This window comes from Podarcis filfolensis (assembly GCF_964270895.1).
Source record: "Podarcis filfolensis genome assembly, chromosome: 15".
Classification (NCBI taxonomy): Eukaryota; Metazoa; Chordata; class Lepidosauria; order Squamata; family Lacertidae; genus Podarcis; species Podarcis filfolensis.
Genome location: NC_139618.1, coordinates 4,687,599 through 4,710,823, shown reverse-complemented (window position 1 = coordinate 4,710,823; position 23,225 = coordinate 4,687,599). Strand labels below are relative to the sequence as shown.

Here is a 23,225-nt window from a genome sequence, read left to right as displayed (position 1 = left end):
CGACGTCACTCGTCACACGTAAAACGGCGCAAGCGGCGTAGCGCCATCTGTAGGCCCGCACGCGCCGTGGTAGAAATTTTACTTCTATTCTCAGGCTAGATATATAACTCGACAGTTCTCTACGTCGTTGCGTTGCTATTTTTTTTTTCTTTTTTCTTTGTAGCGAGCATGCGCACAGCACGTCGTGCTCCACACCACGCGGACGCCGCGCATGCGTACGGTCCGGCAGCCGGCGCACGCGCGCTGGAGCAGCTGCTGTGCCCTCCTTTACCGCTTGTCCCCTTTTAATCACCAATTTTCCCGCCTGAGCCAGCGACGGAAGGGGAGCATGCGCAGAAATGCTGGCAGGACGGGGTCGAAGGTGCTGTGACAGTTGGTAGGTGGTCAATGGATGAGGTGCAGCTGTGGAAGGGTGAGGCTACGCGCGTGCGCCTTGAGGGAGGGAAGAGTGTTAAATGGGGGAGGGGGATAAATGGGGAAAGGCGGGAAATTACCGTATAAGGTGAAACGCGCACACAGATTGAATTTATAGGGTTTTTTTTAAAAAAAATGCTTGTATATTTGCATGTAACTATACATATGTATAAAACCATGTTCATTAATTTGCTGTTTTAAAAATATTATATATTTTTAGTTTTAGTTATTTTATTTATTATTAATCTGGTCCTATGAAACATCCTGAAGGTGTTTTTAATATATCAGTACCTTGATTTATTAATATTACTAGTTTCAATATTTAGCCTCTATGTGGCACAACACAATCTGATGCATCTTTACTCAGAAGTAGGTGCCACTGAATTCAGTAGGGCAGGCATAGGCAAACTCAGCCCTCCAGATGTTTTGGGACTACAACTCCCATCATCCCTGACCACTGGTCCTGTTAGCTAGGGATGATGGGAGTTGTAGTCCAAAAACATCTGGAGGGCCGAGTTTGCCTATGCCTGCAGTAGGGCATTCTCCATTGTAGGTATCTTTAGGATTGCAGCCTTAATATTTGCATGGTATACACCATGCCTTTCAAGCGTATGGCTTTCCCCAACAAATCATGGGAACCATAGTTGTGCACCCCCACAGAGCTATAATTTCCAGCATTATTAACATACTATAGTCCCTAGTATTTGTTTGGAGAAGCTGTTCTTTACATGTATGGTTGTGTATGCAGCCGTCGATAATAGGCTACAATATCTGAATACTTTTTAACTTTGGTAGACTTATGGCAAGGCTACCCGTGCTGCGCATCCTTGATTTCAGTGGGAGTTAACGCACGAACGCGTGTACATTGAATTGCAGCCTAGCAGTGTACTTCCAAACGTGGCTACTCAAATGTCAGTCCTACTGAGTTTAATGGGGCTTCCTCCCAGGGATGTGAACGTAGGATTACAGTCTTAACAGCGGGACATGATTTGTTTGTAGGATTGAGGAGAATGTCTATCATCACAATACAACTTGGTCAGTGCGGCAACCAGATCGGTCGCGAGGTGTTTGATACTATCTGCACAGACTTCCGCAGTACACATGGCTTATGCTCCAAAAAGGAAAATGAGTCCTTCCAGGCAGCCTGCAAAGAGCGGTTCTTCAGCGAGGAGAAGTCCAGAGGTATGACACATACATACATACGTAACTTTATTTATATGTTCAAACAGTGTTCAAGGCAGCTTACAGCATGAAAAGAATATATAACCACAACATAGCAGAAATAGTCATAAACAATAAAAAAGTTAAAAAATACACAACCAAACTGAACAGTTTCCACATAAATGTCCAAGTATCAAAAATAAAGATACAAAAATCAACAGCAACAACTTTCCACACCAGCAAAAAGCCCTAGCCCAAGAGTCTGTTCAGCAATCTCAGCTTTTTTTGTAGCTGGAGTCAGTCCGGGCCCCACCCTCCCAGGCCAGGCCAGGTGGAAAAGGCCTGCAAGGCAGGGAGCAGGTCTTCCAGGACTCTCAGCCAAGATTGTCTGACAGAATATGCAAATCTTTCTCGCCCCACACCAATCAAGAGGGCAAATCAACAACCAGAAATGCACCCACTTTGGGTGTGTGGAATTCTGCATATGATTGGATATTGTAATATCTCAGGGTGTTGCTCCAGGTGAAAGGTTGTGCCCTTGTAGCCATTCCACACTTAAAACAAAAAACAAAGAAGCCTTGAGGAGCAATTTTGGTAAAGGGTGGACCATCAGGGGTGAAAGCTAGTCTACACTACAGTGGTACCTCCGGTTGTGCATGGGATCCATTCTGGAGCTCCGGTCGGATCCTGAGCAATTCACAACTGGAGGTGCCTGTTCTGCATGGCGCAGTAGAGCGCTTTTGCACATACGGAAAAACCTGGAAAAATACCGTACTTTTCGCACCATTACACTCAGTTTTTTTCGCCTAAAAGGTAAAGGGAAATGTGTGTGCGTGTTATGGAGCGAATGCAGGCAGGAGGAACCGCTCTTGCTGGCTGTTCGGCAGCCTCTCTTCCTCCGCTTGGCTGGCTGAGAAGCCGGCAACAGCTGAGCAACAGCTGAGTGTCGGGAGAGAGCCTCTCTTCCTCCTGTCTGCCTGCTCTATGGCTTTTTGGCGAGGTGGGAGAAGGGAGGCAGCTCGGAAGCCAGCAAGAGCTGCACGCAGTGTGTAAAAGCCAAGGTGGGGAAAGGGAGACAGCCTCTCTTTCTCAGTGTCTGCCTGCTCTATGGCTCTCCCTTACACAAATGTAAGCGGCTCTTACTCTGCTTTCTTTACAATGAGCCGGAAGGAGGGACAAAGAGGGCATCCCCTTCCGTCCCTCCCCCAGCACCTCCTCAGTAAATTCAAACAAAGCAGCTTACAAGGCTCGTGTCCCTGAGTCTCCTCCTCCTCTTTTTGCTCCCGTTCAAGGCAAGGCAGCTGCACAAATGTGAGTTCCCCCTCTCTCTTCCTTCCCTCCCTCCCTCCCTCTTCCAACTTCAAAAAATATTGGGGGGACAGCCAGGTAAGCCCCACTCACATACCACAATGGGGGATGGGGGATGACTCCCTCAAATATTTAATGGGGGGGGGGGATGAAGGCACCTAGGCCCATAGGAGTTGGCTGCTTTGCCTAGGACAAATGTGAGCTCTCCATCTCTCTTCCCTCCCTCCCTCCCCCCTCCCTCCTTCTTCCAACTTCAATAAAATATTGGGGGCGGCAGGTACAGGTAAGCCCCATCTCACAGACTGCAATGATCTCAAGACAAAGTGCATGCACACTGGTACCTTATATGAATGGCAATGCCCATCAGCATGGGGGGGATGATGACTCCCTCAAATATTTAATGGGGGGGTGAAGGCACCTAGGCCTATAGGAGTTGGCTGCTTTGCCTAGGACAAATGTGAGCTCCCCCCCCTCTTCCTTCATCACTGTATTGGAGATATCATACATTACTGACAGTTCCTTCATTCACGTGGTTACAAAACACGGATCCACATGGATCCTCAGGATTTTTGCACTGGGTCACCCCAAATTCACCATCAGATCACATAGCATGTCCATGGCTACAGCATGCACCAAAAAAATCACGCACCCACTGTTGCCTGGGGCCGCAGTGGTGCAAAAACGTGGTTACAAAGTACGAATCCACGTGGATCCTCAGGATTTTTGCATTGGGCTACCCCAAACTCACTGTCAGATCACATGTCTGTGGCCACAGCATGAACCACAAAAATCATACATCCACTGTTTCGTTTAGAATATTTTTTTTCTTGTTTTCCTCCTCTAAAAACTATGTGCGTGTTATGGTTGGGAGCGTGTTATAGAGCGAAAAATACGGTACTTCTGGGTTTGCCGCGTGTGTAACCCGAAGGATACGCAATCAGAGGTGTGCGTATCCAGAGGTACCATTGTATTGCAAAAATGAATAACATTGGGATTAATAGCTTAATAGCAGAGCAACAGCTTTGATTGTGGAAAGAGTCAGGTTGAATCCCTGGCTTCTCCCTCCAGGCAGGGAGAGACCCTAGCCTGAAAACCTAGAGAGCTGCTGCCAGTAAGTATAGACAATACTGAGCAAGATGGACCAGCAGTCTGATTCGATAAAAGGCAGCTTCCTCCTGTGTTCCTTTTTTTAAGTCACAAATTAGCACCTGGGGAATTGTGCTGCTTGCCCTTGGCATCACAGAAGTTGTCCAGCAGGTGTCAGTGGCATTCACACAGCCGCCTTCCATCAATAACAATGGGTACATTATTTGGGTGCCACCTTGAGGGATCCCATGTCTACATCATTTGACTTTTATTTTCTTCCTCATTAGTGCTGGCTGCCCGGGCTGTCCTGGTTGACATGGAACCTAAAGTGATTGGTCAGACTTTATCAACGGCTTCAAGGTCTGGTACCTGGAACTATGACCATCGGTCCCACTTTTGTCAAAAGCAAGGTTCGGGAAACAACTGGGCAAATGGGTATGTTTGGTTTTATCAGTGGTGCCAAAGAAATTTATGTCTGGATTGCTAACATTTATAATCCAGCTACAAAACGCTCCAAGCTCCTTCTTCTCTTCCCCACCCCAATTTGTGCCACAGCTACTGCGTTCATGGGCCCAAGCACAAAGAAACGATCATGAACTTGGTACAGAAGGAGGCTGAGAAATGTGACCGGCTGAGTGGATTCCTGACGGTTATGAGCATGGCTGGTGGGACAGGATCGGGTCTGGGGACGTTTGTGACAGAAAGCCTGAAAGACACCTATCCCACCTCCTTCCTGTTAAACCACGTTATCTGGCCCTACAGAACTGGAGAGGTGAATGCCGTAGTTCTATGATGGTGGGGGGGTTGAACCTGGATTTGAAGCATGTGCTCTTTCATAGGGACATCAGATGCTGCCTTATGCTGTGTCATCTGGCTCAGTATTGTGTGCATTGACTGGCAGCAGCTCCCTAGGGTTTCAAATAAGGGGCCTCTCCCATTCCTACCTGTAGAATGATGCTGGAGATTGAACTTGCGACCATCTTAATGCAGAGCAATTGCTCTACCATTGAGCTATATAGATGGAGAAACTGTTGGTGAAGAGGAATGTAGGGTGTTGGCATCCTAGGAGCACTGTTCACTGCAGTTTTCTGCAACCTTCTGTATGCATGTCATGCGCTCTGCTTACCCTCCACAAAGCAGTGGTGGTTGGCGCCCATTGGACTGGTAGGGCAAAAGGCAGAGAAGCCAACAGTAGATGGAGCCAGAGCCAATGCCAACTACAGTGGTACCTTGGTTCTCGAACATAATCTGTTCTGGAAGTCCGTTTGACTTCCAAAACGTTTGAAAACCAAGGTGCAGCTTCCAATTGGTGCAGGTGCCCCGGAAACAATAGCCGACAGCCGCATCGGATGTTCGGCTTCTGAAAAGCATTTGAAAACTGGAACACTTCTGGGTTTTCGGCGTTCGGGAGCTGAAATGTTTGAGTACCAAGGCGTTTGAGAACCAAGTTTCCACTCTAGTTTTGACCTCACTGCTGAGCTCTACAAAGGCAATAATGAGACTAGGGAGGAGGAAGATGGCAGCCAGTGCCACTCCCTGGGCTGGAGGCAAGTAGGAAGGCAAGCAGGTGGGAACTGGCAGAGTTCAGACTCAAGTTTGTAGGGCAGTTCCCCATTTGCCCTAATAGACCAACCTCAGTTGCTGCACGGACAGCAAATCCCCTCTGGTGAGATCATCTCCATTTGGAAATCTGTAACATCCACTCCCTGTTTTTCCCCTGCATTTCCAGGTTATTGTTCAAAACTACAACTCTGTCCTGACCCTCTCACACTTGTATCAGTCTTCGGATGCCCTCCTGGTTCATGAGAACGATGCCATCCACAAGATCTGTGCTCAGCTAATGAACATAAAGCAGATATCTTTTCAGGATGTAAACCGAGTCATCGCCCATCAGCTGGGGAGCGTCTTCCAGCCAGCTTACTCCTCTGAAAGTGCCGCTCACTACAGCAGAAGCCCCCTAGGTATCTGGTGTTAACTGAAGTTCTAGCGCTGTCCTCCTGCTTTTGAGGTTTTCACTGGATTGCAAAGTAGTCCATATCAGTTACTAGCCTACAAACATTCTCATTAGTCTGTCAAGTATCCATCCATGTATACATGCTAAGATAAATGGAAAGGACATTTTGTAAACTCATCAGACCAGAGACCTTATCTTTCCAGAGAAAAACAAAGTAGATGTTCAACATGAGCAAATGCAGTTCTCTCTCAGACACACATGTTAAACCTTCATTTCTGTCTTGTCTCCTCCTCAGGAGATCTAATGGAAGCTCTAGTCCCCCACCCTGAGTTCAAGATGCTAGGTCTCCGGAACATTCCTCAGATGTCCGAAAACTCCCTTGCCTACAGCACCTTTGCATGGCCCGGGCTTCTGAAACACCTGAGGCAGATGCTCATTGCGAATGCCAAAATGGAGGAAGGTAAGAACTGCAGGTGAACTGCAGCTGAAGCAGGTTGAACAACGTATACCCAGAGTCGCATATGGGCAGGAGGTGGTCCTTAAGACTAGGTCTTGACTAAAATTCAGTAGGGCTGCCAGGAATTAAATAGAATTGGGTTGGGGGGGGGGCGATTCTGGCCTAAAATTGCCTTCCCTACTATAATCTCAGGACTGCGGGACCATACTCCTCCACATAGGGCACACTCCTCATCAGCCCTGCTGTGTGCCGTCTGGCTGGACTCCCAAGTGTTCAGACATTTCTGTTCACTTTTGTTTGCAGGGATTGATTGGCAAGTGAGGCCTCCGGTGCCTGGACTCCCTGCATCAGAAAAACAGTCTCTAAACAGGACAGCTCGTTTTAACACCTCCATCGCCAATCTGGTTACCTTGCGAGGAAAAGATGTACAAAGCACGGATCTAGGTGAGAAATAGTTGCAGATTCCTCTTTTAGGTAGTGACACCGGGAGGGAGTTTTACGATAACCACAAAGAATGTCCTCTTTCTTACATTTGCCTGAATGCACAGTGTACAGTACATCACTGCTCCTGAGCTTCTTGAATGGGATGGGACAGAAGTGGAATAAGATAGTGACTGATTTTATTTTTAACACCTTGTTGATTATTGTAGGAGGATTCCAAGAGCCTGCCTTGTATACTTCCTGGCTAAACGCTCAAGATGCCTTGACCATCTGGAAGACACCAAGAGGTTTTAATAAATACGAGAAGTCAGCATCTTTGGTCAGCAACAGCCAGTTTTTGCTGAAGCCTGTGGACAGTGTAGTGGGGAAGGCCTGGAAAATGTTTGCTTCAAAGTAAGTGGGAGAGGACAGGTTGTCATCTCAGACTTTGCCGTGTGCACAGGGCATGGAGTAAATGGAAGTAAATAAACCAGAGGGAGAGATGGGAAGCAGGAGTACTTCCTCCTTCAGTTCTGTTTGAGAAAGGAACTTATTTTGGTTCCTTCTCTCCCTGAACCGTTTCCATCCCAACTGGTCATTATAAGAACTTGGAAACTCTGAGAGTTGGCTTGTTTTTCCTCTTCCCTCTCCTTCCCTTTTTTCCTTTTGTGTTAAGTTTTTTAGATAGTAAGCTTAAAGTAAGTACTTTTTTATTGATTTGTAATTACTTTTTAAGTGATCCATAAGCTGCTCTAGGTATACATTTGGCTGAAGAGTTTGGTAAAAATGCTATAGAGAGTTGAAATCTGTGGAGCAAAGTTAGTCTTGACTAACTGAACTTCTGCTGCTTTCAATGCAATTTAGTCGCAGCTGATTTTAGCTGGATTGGTGCCTCTTGCTCACCAAAACCTCTTGTTCATTCCACACACAGGGCTTACGTGCACCAGTATACAAAGTTTGGGATTGAAGAGGAAGACTTTATGGACTGTTTCACAACTCTGGAACAAGTCATTGCTAGCTACACCAACCTCTGATTTTCAAATTCATCCTTCACCAGGAGGGGGCAGCATTAGCTGTGCATATCTGAAATCCTGGCAAGAGGCCTTAAAACTGGGAAATCTTGTGAAGAATTGAATGTAGCAGGAGGACTCTTTACATTCCGTCCCAGGCAAGTGCATCACTCCAGCCATCTTTCAAAGTCGGGAGCTTTCCATGCAAACAATGCTTCTGAGGGAGTTCTAGCTTTCAGTGGGGGTTGTAGATTGATAACGCACATTCCTTTCATCCCTTTACCTGCATAAAGACTTTGTACAACCTAAATTGCATGTTTTTTGTATATAAAGTAATTTTATTTTCTGATGATGTTGTCTGTATGCTGTGTACTCATCTTTGTACCTCACATTCTGTAAGTTGCTCTGGCACCTTACAAGAGGCTGTGTCATTTTATCCCTCCAGCAGCCACATGGGGTAGGATAGGTTGAGAGGTGACGACTGACCTTGCTTTGTGGGTGAAGTTAGAATCTTAACGCTTGTCCCCTGTGCAAGTTTAACACCTCCACTACACCCGCATTAGATCTCAAGATGGGTGAGGGCCAGATTTTGGGTTGTGCATTTGCTTGTTTAAGTTACTAGTTGTGATAGAGAGACAGGTTGGGGATAAGGAGATCCTGCTGACTTCTGTGGTGAAAAGGACATCCATACACACTTGTGGATGTTTTCACACATGCACTCTTCAAAGAGTTTGTAACATTTGAACACACAGCACTACAAGTGGTGTCCACAGTGGTACATTAATTACCTTGTCCTTACCTGATCAGAAGTTGTGTGCAATAACTCATCTGTATGCAGAAAAGTTTGTAGGCTATGCGTTTAAAAATAAACCACAAGATGGTGCTGTTGTTCAGCCTGACACCAGGCTGGGTCTACCTGACACCAAGGAATCTCCACATTTCCCAACTCATACAGGAAGCAAGCAAGCTGTGGCTGTCCAGGTGACATTGGAGTCCCAACTCCCATCTTGGGTGACCGTTGGCTCTACTTACTTAGGCTGATGGGACTTGGAAGGGCCAACACCTGAAGGGTCAGAACTTGCCCACCCCTGAATTACATGGTGCAAGTTTGTTGTTGTTTAGCCGTGTCCGACTCTTCATGACCCCATGGACCAGAGCTCGCCAGGCACTTCTGTCTTCCACTGCCTCCCGCAGTTTGGTCAAACACATGCTGGTAGCTTCGAGAACACTATCCAACCATCTCGTCCTCTGTCGTCCCCTTCTCCTTGAGCCCTCCATCTTTTCCAACATCAGGGTCTTTTCCAGGGAGTCTTCTCATGAGGTGGCCAAAGTATTGGAGCCTCAGCTTCAGGATCTGTCCTTCCAGTGAGCACTCAGGGCTGATTTCCTTCAGAATGGATAGGTTTGATCTTCTTGCAGTCCATGGGACTCTCAAGAGTCTCCTCCAACGGTGCAAGTTAGGGTTGTCATATTTTGAAGAGCAAAAAAAGAGGACACATTTGCCAACTTCTACTTTTAACTATGGATCACTATGACAACACTCATTTTACAAACCCATGAAAAAGGGCGTATCCTGGAAAAAGAGGACACATGGCAACCCTAGAAGTCTGGGTGGGAAAATTGGTCCTCCAGGTGCTGTCAGGACTACAACTCCCATCAGCCTCTGTAGTGGTGTCCCGCAGTATCTGAAGGGTTGCAGGTTCCTGGCCGCTGAAGGAAGTGATTCCACCCTGATGCTACGTTTGGTGCCTGCTAAATATTTGCACAGCAGCGCTTTCTCTACTATGCGGTGCTCCAGGTGTTCTGGACTGCAACTCCAAATCATCCCTGATCATTGACCACACTGACGGGAGTGGTAGTTTGCCAATCTGGTGCCCTCCATATGTTGCCGAATGCTGATACAGTACATACCCATCAGTATTTTTCTGGCACTTTGAAGAGCAATGCCTTGTAAAAGGTCCTTGCCCTGAGGAGTTTACAATACACATTTCAACCAGGTAAAGGCAGCAGGAGGGTGCAAGAAGAAAAAAGGCTGGTGTAAAAGGGTGTTAATGTGCTCAAATGCAGTTGGGTGTTAATGGGGAGTGGTGGGTGGACTAAGGACTTAAGGTGAAAGCTTTGGGGAAAATAAGGATTTTGAGGAGGGATTTGAAGGAAGAGAGGTGGGTCTTAGGCCACATTCACACACCATATTTTTAAAGCACTATGATACCACCTTAAACTGCCATGGCTTCCCCCAAAGAATTCTGCGAGCTGCAGTTTGTTAAGGGTGCTGAGAGTCGTTAGGAGACCTTTATTCGCCCCCAGAGCTGTTTAATATTCAGTCCTTCACAGGGAACTCTGAAAATTGTGCATCTTCATTTGAGCTACAACGTTCCAAGTTGAAACATAGCCCTTTAAATGTATAGGGGTTAAACTACAGAGCCTAGGACTTGCTGATCAGAAGGTCGGCGGTTCAAATCCCTGCGATGGGGTGAGCTCCCATTGCTCAGTCCCTGCTCCTGCCAACCTAGCAGTTCGAAAGTACGTCAAAGTGCAAGTAGATAAATAGGTACCGCTCCGGCGGGAAGGTAAATGGCGTTTCCGTGCACTGCTCTGGTTCGCCAGAAGTGGCTTAGTCATGCTGCATGATCCAGAAGCTGTACGCCGGCTCCCTCGGCCAATAAAGCGAGATGAGCTCCACAACCCCAGAGTTGGTTACGACTGGACCTAATGGTCAGGGGCCCTTTACCTTACAGCTAAGGAATGAAGTTTTGTGCTTGCTTTAGGAAAATAACTTTGTAGTTCTGTTCTCACCTCCAGTTAATTATCCTTGTGAGCAAACCTAAAGATCATTTAACACTTTAAGGATCTAAACATTTCTTAAATGGAATCAACCATGTGTATACTTCAATGTGGCTACAGAACATGTGTGTGGTAGGGATGTCCTGTGGCCCTCCAGGTGCTGTTGAACTCCAACTCCCAGTAGCCTCAGCCAACATTGCTAATGCTGAGGAATGGTGAGAGTTGTGGTCTGGAGGGCCACAAGTTCCTCACCACTGCTATAGTTGTGTATACATCAGGAAAGACCAGACCTTTTTTGTTTGTTTAAATAGTGGAAGTCCTCCAGATTTTTTCACACAAAGAAAAATCCTCTCTTCATTTCAGTAGCCTAAATTAGGTGGGAAAAATAATGATGTGGCTATTGTTCAACACACATTGAAAGCACATGGCTTCTCCCAAACAACCCTGGGAACTGTAGTTTGGAGTGGAAGCCCTGTAGTGGGGACTACAGTTTCCAGGAGTCTTTGGGGAAACCCTATGATTTAAACATGCATTGAATGCACTTTAAATGTAGGGTGTGGATCTGCCCTCAAAGCACCCAGAGATGTACTGGTAGACCATCCCAATCTACTTCCAAAGTAAAACACAGGACAGCGACCAAGGGGTAAAAGTGTGTGTGGTTAAGAACTGCTGTTTTGTGTTCTCTTCCGTCTCTTTTCCAAGTAGCCTGGCACTTGGACTGATGAAAGCCGCGCCCTGGGAGCAGCTGTTTACTCTTCTGGGGGAAAGGGTACCTCCGTTCTGCTGAGTCACAGAGCCAAATGACGAACTTATTATGCCATTAGGAAAATGACCCGAGGGAGGGAGGGAGGGAGGGGAGCTGGATAGGCAGCAGTACCTGAATTTAATCAAAAAATATGGGATGGGAAGCAAAAATCTCTTAAGAGATGAATGCAAGATAGTAACATCTTTGGTGGAACCGTGACACAGAGCCTTTGGAATAGCATGGTGGAATCACTATAGGGAAGATATGTGAGCTCCACAGAACCATGCAGTGACCCTTTTACTGAGTCAGACCCTTGGGGCATCTAGTTCATTACTATTTACACTGAGCAATGTGTCTTTTCAGGGTTTCAAGGCAGAGGATACTCCCAGCCCTACTTGGTTATACTAGGGATTGAAAATGGGAAGTTCTGCACACAAAGCAGGTGGTTGGACTAGATGACCCCTGGGATCCCTCCCAACTCTAGAATTCTATGATTCTGTATACAGTCATACTTTGGGTTGAATGTGATTCAGATTGAGCACTTTCGGGTTGCGTTCCACGGCAACCCGGAAGTAACGGAGCACGTTACTTCTGGGTTTCGCTGCATGCGCAGACGCTCATAATGACGTTGCGCGCATGCGCGGAAGCGGCAAAACGCGACCTGTGCATGTGCATCGCGTCTTACGCTCTATTCAGGATGTGAACGGGGCTCCGGAACGGATCCCGTTCACATCCCGAGGTATCACTGTATTGGGAGGGCCAAAGGTTCCCCACACCTGGTCAACAATGGCAGTGGCTCTCCAGGAAATGCATGGGATGGAATTTGGGACCTTCTGCTTGCAAAGCAGATGCTCTACCACTGAGCTACAGCCCTTCATCCCAGGCATGGATGGGGTACCTGTGGCCCTCCTCATGTAGAAGAAGAAGAAGAAGAGTTTGGATTTGATATCCCGCTTTATCACTACCCTAAGGAGTCTCAAAGCGGCTAACATTCTCCTTTCCCTTCCTCCCCCACAACAAACACTCTGTGAGGTGAGTGGGCTGAGAGACTTCAGGGAAGTGTGATCAGCCCAAGGTCACCCAGCAGCTGCAGGTGGAGGAGCAGAGACACGAACCCAGTTCCCCAGATTATGAGGCTACTGCTCTTAACCACTACACCACACTGTCTCTGATTAACTGCTAATTATAGTTATACTGCAGCTCCATAAAGCCACACATTTTTATTTATTTAATGGACTCCTAGCCTACCTTTTGAGGGGGTATACCCCTCCCGACGTCAAATAAATAAAACACGTTGAAATCCAACAATTTAAACTAACAGTAAAAGCAATCAACACTCCGCAGATTAACTGTTTTTAAACAGCCACAAAAAGCACTAGAAAGCTGACTGAATTCTTAATTATTATTCTTTTAAATATTTATCTTAACTGCAAGGCCATAAAAAGCTACCCCAGTTTAACACCCACCTGCCCCACGGCTGTTAAAAGGTGCAGGAAACCTGCATGCCCACCCACACGAAAAATTTAAGCTGGTAGGCCACTCTTCTATCTCAAGCAATATTCCTGTTGTCACTAGAGAGGCCTATAAAAACACCTGCAAGGTCACTGTGAACCATTCCAAATCAGCACCTGTTACTCAAAAGGGGAAAAACAGCCTTGCCTCAGATTAGCACTGACCTGGAGTTTTGTTGCTTTTTTTATTGCTCAGAAATTTGCATAAAAACCGGCCTCTGTTTTCTCTCTCTGAATTATCTCTTCCTGTGACTCATTCCCCACCTAGAGTTTCTCCTGCTCATGGCTGCCTCTCCCCAGTTCTTTCTACATGAGGGGGGCACAGGCCTGGGCTGATGAAGGAAGCTAAAGAAAGAAAAGAGAGAGAGAAAGAAAGAGACAGAGAAACTGGTTCATATGCAAACAACCAAGGATGCATAAGAAGTGATTGGGTCAATGGCCCACCTAGTTCTCACAGTGAGCAACCAGATGCCTCACTGCCTCTAACCATAGAGGCAGAGCGTTACCATCTTGGCTGGTAGGCACTGAGAGCTTACCCTCCACAAATTTGTCCAATCCTTCTGCAGAAGTGACTTCCATTGTTTAAGTATGCACGTTTCCTCTCTCTGCTCTCCTCCCAGCAGCTATTCCTCCTCTGGTCACTGCAGTCGATACGCAACCTGTTTGATGGTCTCCAGGCACTGCGGATTCCTGTAAGGGTCAATGGCACCAGCCTTCAAGTCACATTTGCAAACTTCCTCGTAAAGCAGAGTTGGTCTGCCAATACACGTAGACATGTCCAAGGCAGTGCAGATGTCACTGAGACAGGACTGCACAGTCCATGCTGGCTATGAGAGCTTGGGAGCGCACATATTTGTTTGAGACTCTGTCCTGCCATGTGATACCTAAAAACTTCCTGGTGGAGCGCATGTGTTCCCGTATCAGTCGCTACAGCCACAGCAGGCGCTGTAACTCTCCAATGGTTTTCTTCACCTCCAAAGGAACACTCATCCATTGTCTTCAGAGAAAGACGGATGCCACCAAGCATGAAGACTTTCTTTTAACTGCCCTAAATCTTCAGCTTCATTGGATTTTCATGAGTTATGAGTGTTATGAGAGACAGTGCTATTTTTCTAGAAAAAGAGGTGCCAGAACTCGCCAGCAACAACCTCCCTCCTTCTCTTACCATGGCAATGGCGCCCAGCTGAGAGGTGCCGGAACTGAGCCTTGGAGAGGGAGAGCTTTTCTCTACCTACTTTCTCCATGGCACGCCATGCATAATTTTATAAACTTCTATCAGATCACCTCTCACTTGCTAAAAAGGTCCCGAATGCTGCAAGCTTTCCTCATCATGGAGTTGCTCCATACTTGTGATAATGTTGGTTACCATTTTCTGAATATTTCCCAACTTTACAACAGCAAGTTCCGAAGTCTTCATTGGCTGCAAAGATATGCTTGGAAACGTATGGGACATGACACGCTCGTTATCAGTCGATATATCAGAAGCCAGAAAGGTGGCTAAATAAGATCCGCACAGATTAAGTGCAAAAGAGGTTCAAGTAGTTGCCTCTTCTCCATGATATAATTGCTCCCAGGCTCCAAAGTAATCGGGGGGGGGGGGGAATAATAAATTGCAATCAAATTGCTTTAAAAACAACCAAACAAGCAAAATTATTGGAAAAAATAAGAAAATTGATGCAAATTTGCTTGAATTATACAGGTCATAGAGTTCAGGCTTTTGTTGCTTAGAAATTAGGCGTGCTGGGTGCAACACTTTAATTGGTGCCAGGCCCTATATTTTGTGATCAAAGCCTGTTCTTTCAGCAAGGCCCGGGGGGGGGGGGGCATAAAAATTCCTTCTCACCTGACAATTCCCCAACTCTGAGGTGTGTCTCCTGAGGGCAATTACGAAAGCATCATGGAGTGAACAAGTTTCACCTTTCTCTGTCTCCTTTCAGCCCCAAAGGGAACATTCTCAGTTTATCACCCTAGAGATAGTGGGTTGTTGGGGAAAGAGGGGAAAAAGCACACATTTATATTCCTCAAGAGATTGGGGGCGGGGGGGGGAGAGCGAGAAAAGCCAGATCTCTTACGCAAGGGAACGGCTCTTAACGTCTAAACAGGGCGGGAAAGTGACGTTATCGGAAGAGGGATGGTGACCTTTGGAGCAGAGCGAAGAACGTTAACTCAAGGCATTTAGAAATGGGCCATCGATTCATGCAAAGGTCACTGTTTGCGTTGAAAGACATGGCCTGCCTGACCGTTTTGTCATCTCGATCCCTACAAATTTGCTTACACTGTTAGCCCACCCTCTCACCAAACCCCTTGTGTTCAAGTGTTTGGGAGCATTCCCAGTTTATACATGTGTTTGGTGCCCCAGAGAGCTGCAAAAACAGTGATCGCCAGGCAATGTCGGCTGCGACCGAAGGGGAATGTTGTGCAAGTGTGTGCCTATTGGAAACAACATTCTCCTGCCACAGCATCATTAATTTTTTTTTTTTTTTGCCTCAGTTGAAAGTTGTCAGTCAAGTGTGGAGAGGATAATATTTTTTTTTTTAAAAGTATATCTACTCATTCGAATCCGCAGATCTTCAAACCGAGGAGTGTTCTCTTGACAGTACTTATAACAGTAAATATCTATAAAGTTGGGTACTGTAAGGTTATGAGATCTTGAATCAGGGCCCTTGTTTCCATCAATATTTAACTCCATTCTCATTTTTAAAAAAGGTTTGGGAAAAGCAAAACCCACACACAAAAGGTTGCTCTGAGGATAAAATGTGTGTATGTACTTTATCTATATACAGTGCTTTTTGTGTGACCGTACTCGCCAATATGGAGTAGTCAATGGCAGCCATTTTGTTCTGGAACCCATGACACTTTGAGTAAAATATGAGTACCGGCACCTTGGGTTTTTTTAAACCTTATCTATATCTGAGTTTGTGGGAGAGGTACCTGCCTATCTTTTTAAAATCATTTACAAGCTGATTATTTATTATTTTAAAACACACCCTTCAGATATGACTTTAAGTTCCTCAGAGGAAAGTGCATGTAAATGTTATAAATGGATAAATTAATGAACACTTGTGTTTAAAGAAATATATGCCTTTACTACAGAACTGAGGGCATCAGTTTGTACACCATGGTGCTTCTTTTCACCACAGAACTTTTATAAGGAGGAAATCTGAGGTGGTTTTATGTGCTAACACAAAGGCCCCACTGGCTTCATGGCTCGCAAGGGATTCTGGTGGGGGGCAGAAGTCACTTTATGACCCTTGTTGAGGGGAAAATATGGGATATATGTCACACGCATTCAAGCAGTTCGAAAGACCAGCACCAAAATGTGAACTTTTCTAGACATAAGCCACACGGTTTGCCACAAATGAGCGTAAATGCAGGCGATAATGATGTCTTTCTCAAGCCCACAGGTGACCAAGTCCTAAACACATTCATAGATGGAGGGAAATTTAGCCAGGAGGAGGGGAAGTTTCTGAGGTAAAACTGTGCTTCTAGTTCTTCTTATCAGTAGCGGTTTCAAAACAGTCTGAAGAAAAGCCCTTCCCTTCTAGAATCCTCAAAAACTCAATCACCAACTTCTGACTAGCAGTGCAAACCTGCATGTGTTTACTCAGATTTAAGTCTTGCTTAATTCAATTATTTCTCTTTTACCCTTTCTTCTGCTGCCCTGATTTAGATTGTAAGCTGCTTGCAGACAGGGACCTACCCGTCTGTTCAACACATGGATTTTTTGATTGCTTGTTGGGGCAAAACAAATTCTGCAATGCTCCACATACAAATATATATATATAATCACATGCACATGGATGCAGATATCCAACTGGAGTCATCTTCCACAGTATGGTGGACCTAGGATGAGGACTTTATCTCTGCTGCTTAATTTTGCTGTTTTAAAGCTCATAATATCTGCCCAGATAGCCTTAAACCTATATCTGGAAGCAAGCCCCTGCCACCATATAAAGAGGGAAATGTGACCAAGAAAATAAATTAGGACAGACTGAACACAGCTATTGCCTTCAGGGCTCTTGTAGGAGGGGACACAAGTGTCTGCAGGAGAAACCTCAGGTGTGGGACCATCCCCATTTCCCTCCTCAGTTGTTTGAATCAATTTCAGCTTACCCCACAGGTTCATATTGTACCAGAGTGAGCTGTTAAAAATGGGGTGCTTTACATTTCCTTTGGAAGCCCTTAGACCCCAGTCATGGAGGGTGGCAATCTGCACTTACACAGTGAAGGAAATGTATTTTTCACATGCCCTGGAGCATTTTCATTATCTTCTAAAATTCCACATAGTTTCAGGACTAAGCTTTGCCATTGTGATACCATTTAAGCCAGGGGGCAGCAACCTTTATCAGCCATGGGCCGGTCAGACCTTGTGGGGGGCTGGACTATATTTTGGAAATAAAAATAAAAATGAACGAATTCCTATGCCCCACAAATAACCCAGAGATGCATTTTAAATAAAAGCACACATTCTACTCATGTAAAAACACCAGGCAGGCCCTACAAATAACTCAAGAGATTCATTTTAAATAAAAGGACACAATCTACTCATGTAAAAACACGCTGAGTCCGCGGGCCGGATTGAGAAGGCGATTGGACCACATACGACCCACGGGCCTTAGGTTGCCTACCCCGATATAAGCCTTGAACAAAATGGTAATTGCTTAAAAAAACAACCAGTCACACAGTTCAATCCAATCCATGTTACACTAGCTTTGAGTCTTGTGGATTTCAACGTATTATCTAGTAAAAGTCAAGCTGGTGCCAAATACAAGTTTCCTTATGATTCACAATTACCAGGAACTCTCAATTTATGCACAAAAAGCAGATCTCTCTCTCTCTCACACACACACATTAATTTGGTATTCATACATTCTTACGCCTTGACCACCTAGGATGGGGATATGCTATAAATGTAGTAAGTGTTGGGTAGCAGCCTGAATAAACAAGCATAAGGCAGACACACAAAGATTCTCAATTTACAGATCCACAATCTAAATGTGCTTGAAATGAATCAATCTTACCACCAAAAATTAATTTTCTCTCTTTTTTTATTTGACCAACCAGCAAAGCATTTATTTGCATTTAAGAAGTTTTGAAAATCTTTCATCTTTTTACTTGGTCATTAAGTATCGGAGAAGCATCCTTTGCCCACCCAACCCTCAATCAGAAAGAGGCACAATAACCCAATATAGCATCAAATAAGATCTATACATTTTGCAGAATCTAGCAGAACTATCTAATCTGCACACAAACATACAAATGTTATACTGGCTATTCTAGAAGGTGCTGGACTCTAAAGAGCTTGGATAAAGAATGGTATACAAGAATCTTCCTGGAGGCTTGCTATATTATGAGCTGTAAAAGGGGAAGGGAAGGTATTTATTGTTGCTAACAATGTAAGCGAAGCCTTAAATTTGAAATGGCTTATCTGAGTTAATTATCTTAGTCCCATGATTTCATCGCTTTGTTCTGTGCCATCAACCCCTGCTTCATGAGACCATGAGCCAAGGTGCTGTTCCTCCTCTAGGGTTAGCTGATCCTATGTGATTCCTGAGCTACACGTGGTTTCACTCTTTAAATAAGGGGGGGAAATCCTGCTACGTGATCAAAACTGACAGCTCAAGGCAATCCAGGTATAATAAACTCAAAGAGTAAGCAAACCTGAGAAAAGGACATGTGGGAAATGCAAGATGGTGTAAAATGACCACGTAAAAACTATTCAACCCGCTGCGATTTCCTGACCCAGGCCAGAATGACAATTTATACCAAGCAAACAATGTCTTCCTGAACAGATGGGGAGAGCCTGTGGCCCTCCATGTTGTTGGACTACATCTCCCATCATTCCTGACCCCAGAACCATGCTGTCTGCTGGAAGCTGAAGTCCAGCAATGTCTGTAGGGTCACAGGACCCCCATCTCTGGATTGGCAGCAGAGCAGGAAAGGACAAGATTCATGTATCTGCTGTTAGCTGTTTTCCTCTCATGCAAATTCCTCCTACCCAGGCCTTTTCCCTCCCTGAGGTGGGCAGAAATCAGACTGGTGTGTGTGTGTGCTCTAGGAAGCTTTAAATCTATCGCTTTCCCCCTGCTGTGATTTGGCATATATGAGGCTGAGATTCTGTGTGTTTTGGCATAACATCTAGTTCTGGCCTCAAAAGTACGTAAAACAAAATGCATTAAAGCAATGAGGCGTTAAAAGGTATTCATTGTCCTTTTGTTTTGGTTTTAAAGTCTGGTTTATTGAAAGAACCAAGGCATGAAATAAGACAGATAAAAACCAACACATCAAAATCACCATATTAAGATTTCCTTCAAAATAGGCATGGTATGAAAATAATATCGCTACATGCTGTTAACTATTACTAGCACACGTTGAACACAGGCCAAATGGATTGAACGGCGTTTCTTAAAGAAAATGACTGCTGGATTTAGGGTGGTGGTCTTAGAACAAGGCTGGGTGGCATTTCGACCAAGACAAGGCAGAAAGCCAAAGTGTTTCCTCATGAGCCTGGTGGTAGATGAGGCCATCCTCGTAGCTAATGCCATTTCTGCAGCACTGATTGCATAGTTCTCAACAGCCAACCCCCAGAGGGATACAGAAAGCTGCATCTCTTTGCAAGCAAACCTTAAAACCAGCGGCTTAGATCCAAAATGTGGTGGCACGCAGAAATGCACACTTCCCCATGTCATGATCTGTTCTGGATCCCCATCGTCTGCATTTTTCAGGGAGTGTGGTGGGACTGTAATTGGGAAGACAATTGGGGGGGGGCGGAGTCCTGAGCCCTCTTCAAGCATTCTAAATATGAATTAAGCAAACATGCAACCTCTTTATTTTGGAGGGAATGGAGCCTCCTTTACTCATCAGAGGCTCCCTGTGCTTTTGAACATCTTGATTTCTGAATGGCTCTTCAAGTTTGGGAGGTTCCCTGCTTCAGAAGTTAGCTCTCCGAGGAGTTAGAAGGCAAAAAGAACAGTGACGTGGAGGAGAGCTAGCGTGATATCCACTGCCTCAATCTCACATGTTTACTTAAACAATATTTACAATTCCTGAGGAGTGATCTTGTTATGTTAGCAGAGCTCCATTTCATTCACAAAGCGGAAGTCAGGTCCATAATCCTTCTGGCTGAATTCAATTGAGCATGAAATGCCTTTGAGCAGAGAAAGGGTTTCTCTCTCCCCCTCCCACTTTGCTAAAAAGCCTTTGGGAAATCGTACCACACCCACCAGTCATCCCAGCTCTTTGACTACTCTGAAAACATACCTGCAAAAAACCCACCTTGTCCCAAACATGTCCCAGGATACCGGTGACTACCTTGAAGGAGGAAGGTTTTTATTCATTACTAGAAGCTTGGTGTTGCTTGGGAACTTGACGAAAGCAAAAAAACAAAAACCCAGTGAAGTTTTGAAATCAGTGGTTAACATCAGTGAAGTTTAGAAAGGTTCAGCCTGCCACCTTGATTCAAAATGGTGTTCAGTTGTATCAAAGCACACAAAAACCTGCTCCTTGACCTTAGGAACCATCATGTAAAATTTGTTCACAGTATCTTAAGAGGGATCCAAATGCAGAGTGAACAAAGTACTCTCCAAAACATTTGGCAGATTCAAAGTACACCTTTCATTTAAATCTATCCTTTAGAAAACCTCAGACACTTCAATAAGGAAAGACAAAAAGACACCGGTGGGTATTTGTTTGACAAAGAGCTTGGAGATGGATGAATACAGTCAAGATGAAAGATACCAAAATGTCAGACAGCCTACCGACTGTTGTTGCCATGACATCCAACAGTCAACATCAGTCTGATAAGCTATCCAACAGAAAGGTACAAGGCCATGGAGGTATCACGACGGTAGGCAGACGAGCGGGAGTGATCACAACACATGACACGCATACACCAAGCACAATCCACACCTTGACAAAAACGGTTAAACGCAGATGTGCAAGAAGAACAAGCTGGTATTCAAAGGTGATTTGTCCTTTGTCCCAAAGAGAGCCAACTGAAGTCAACCATAATAGGACAGTCACTCTGAAACCTAGCGACGACACCCTGAAAAGGGAAAACAGGTTTCCTGGCATGGTTTGAGAAATAACGTACAAGGTCTTATATTTTGTCCCAGGAAACCCTCTTAATTGTTAAGGCAAACCAGTGATAGGCTTTTCTGTCTTATTCTACATCACAGGAATTCAGGAATTTGGGTCAATTTAGTGTCGTATTGTCTACTGGTTTTCCAGCATTTTACATGGATATTTTCCTCCTGGAAATGCCAGGGATTGAACCCAGGGCCTTCTGCATGCCAAAAGCATGTTCTACCACGGAGCTATATGGCCCTTCCTCCAAGAGAAGAGAAAATGTGTGAATTAAGGGCCCTGGGGAAGCTTCAAAAATAAACAAAACTGAAGGCACACGGAACAATCAGAGGCCTGTCTCTGCCTTGCAATGTTGGGAAAGGGGAGGCGCAGCATTACCTCTGCATGCAAGCCAAAATAGGGTGGGCAGTCATCTAGGAGGGGGATACCTCTTTAAGGGGCCCCACCTGATATTTAGGGGAACTATCAATGTCTCCTGCTTTATAGGAAACTGAGGAAGCTGCCTTATATTGCCCTTATATGGCCCTCCAGATTCTGCTGAACTAGCAACTCCCATCATTCCTGACCCTTGGGCCATGTTGGCTGGGGACGATGGGAGCTGGAGTCCAATAACTGACGGAGAGTCACAAGTTCCATGCAGATTGGCAGGAGCTCCCCAGGATATTCAGGCAAGGGCTTTTCCCAAGTGCTAGCTGGAGATGGTGTGCTCAGCCTCTAAGCTACAGTGCCTACTTATGCAAAGGGAGCAGAGGCGATTTATTATTGGGTTGTGGCAAAAAGTGTTGCATTTTCTGCAGGCGTTAAAGCAAAACACAATATACACACTTGTAACTTCTGTTTAAGAAAAAGGCATTTAAAAAGATATTTGAATGGTTGTTTATTCCAGTCACCCTTCTTGCAGCTTGCAAGACACCTTCCTGTGCATTTCCTAACGATGCTATGCAAAACATCGCAAGTTAACCGTTTTAAAAAAAGTAACACAAACAAACCCAACACAAAGGGCTACTTGTCAGTTAAATAAATAAAATTAACCAAACCGTGTCAAGGTCCCAACACTTTTCTATTTCCTTGAGTGAGAAGTTCTTGCGGGAGGGGAGAAATCAAAGAACAAAGAGCTCCGGAGGATGAGAGAGACCCCGGAGGGAGATAAAACTTTGCAAAATAAAATGAAGGTGAAAACAGGAATACAAAAGGGTAAAGAGGAGGAGGAGGAAGAGCTTTAAAAGACCAAGACAAGGAGGTCTGGAATGATCCAAGGTGATTTTATATATATTTCTTCTGTTATCATCTTAACGTCATTCTAAATATACAGATTTTTTTTCTTTTTAATGGAAAAAAAGAAAAGAACTCCAGCAGCAGATGGCACCAGTGTCTCTGCTCAGAACCATTATGAAGTTAAAAAAATCTGAGATTCCACCCACCCCACCCAACATGTAATGGAGAACCTTTGAAGAACCCAGATGTTAGCACGAGGGTCATGCAAGTCTGCTAGCCAATCTAAGACTATTTATTCAATGTTAAGACTGGGATGGACATGTGACCATCTCAGGGGAGAAGATGGAGCTACCAACTTTGGACTTTTTAATATTTTTTTAGAAAAAACTTAGTGGCAAGCTGGGTCTGTAAGTTACAGTCCGGAGTTGTGCTGCCTGTTAAAAAAAGAAAAATCTGTGATATTGGGCTGTATTCAAGTAATTTTTACTCAGTTAGGTCCATTGAAGGTTAATGGATCCATGTTAATAAGTTCAATGGACTGTATTCAACCAAGTCCAAAGTCCTGGTCATTAGTTTCACTGAGTCTGAGTAGGACTAGGATGGAATACCACCCAGTGGGTCTACTCTGAGGATGAATGTTAGATATAATCCACTGGAAATATAAATTTAAAATAGGAGGCAATGTTCTCCCCTTATATTCCAACTTGGATGAAATAAACAGAAGCATGTACATTACCTTTACAAATGGCAATCAATGAGAAATGTTTACTAATCGGCAGAGTTACTTTGAAAAATAATAATAAAAAACACCCCACAACCCTCTCACCCACCCTCCAATTTCAAATAATGCCGATTTTGATTTTTTTTTTTTAATGCGAGGCTGGTCGTCCCAATTAAATTTGGGGTCCGTCTCCCTCTTCCCCGGAGCTCATTTGGTTTTCTCCTCAGAGGACATCTGCTGGAGACGCTTAGCATAGCTCTGAGCCATCGAGTTTATAATGGACAGGATGAAATAGCACACCATGACGATAACCAACTTTTCAAACATCCACGACAGCCAGTTTTCGCTCTGCAG

The 23,225-nt window shown here is 44.9% G+C and overlaps 2 protein-coding genes and 2 long non-coding RNA genes across 9 annotated transcripts in view; 1 reads left to right on the top strand and 3 right to left on the bottom strand.

The window, feature by feature from the left end:
- The first annotated feature begins 202 nt into the window (after positions 1 to 202).
- On the top strand, positions 203 to 8,162 carry TUBD1 (tubulin delta 1). Its single transcript, XM_083587851.1, has 9 exons — positions 203 to 426; positions 1,414 to 1,596; positions 4,257 to 4,404; positions 4,525 to 4,741; positions 5,699 to 5,930; positions 6,219 to 6,383; positions 6,684 to 6,824; positions 7,031 to 7,214; positions 7,732 to 8,162. Exons 2-9 carry the CDS (start codon positions 1,425 to 1,427, stop codon positions 7,832 to 7,834), a joined length of 1,362 nt encoding a protein of 453 aa, XP_083443977.1. The 5' UTR covers positions 203 to 426; positions 1,414 to 1,424; the 3' UTR covers positions 7,835 to 8,162.
- On the bottom strand, positions 1,607 to 6,995 carry LOC310750265. The gene is made up of 2 exons (XR_014542036.1): positions 3,782 to 6,995; positions 1,607 to 2,349 (listed from the first exon to the last, which is right to left on the bottom strand). It is a non-coding gene; the product is annotated as an uncharacterized lncRNA (long non-coding RNA).
- On the bottom strand, positions 8,128 to 16,582 carry LOC310750223. Of its 2 annotated transcripts, XR_014541988.1 has the most exons (3): positions 13,016 to 16,582; positions 10,885 to 10,961; positions 8,128 to 9,776 (listed from the first exon to the last, which is right to left on the bottom strand). It is a non-coding gene; the product is annotated as an uncharacterized lncRNA (long non-coding RNA). The 2 variants fall into 2 exon arrangements; XR_014541989.1 differs by lacking the exon at positions 10,885 to 10,961 and having other exon boundaries at positions 9,309 to 9,776.
- Positions 16,583 to 21,795: 5,213 nt separating this feature from the next.
- The window catches only part of VMP1 (vacuole membrane protein 1), a 104,419-nt gene continuing 102,989 nt past the window's right edge, over positions 21,796 to 23,225 (bottom strand). For all 5 annotated transcript variants that reach the window (XM_083587887.1, XM_083587891.1, XM_083587889.1 and 2 more), the window contains exon 12: positions 21,796 to 23,219. In XM_083587887.1, coding sequence (XP_083444013.1) covers positions 23,079 to 23,219 — 141 coding nt within the window. In that variant the 3' untranslated portion in view covers positions 21,796 to 23,078. The remainder of the gene's footprint in view (positions 23,220 to 23,225) is intronic.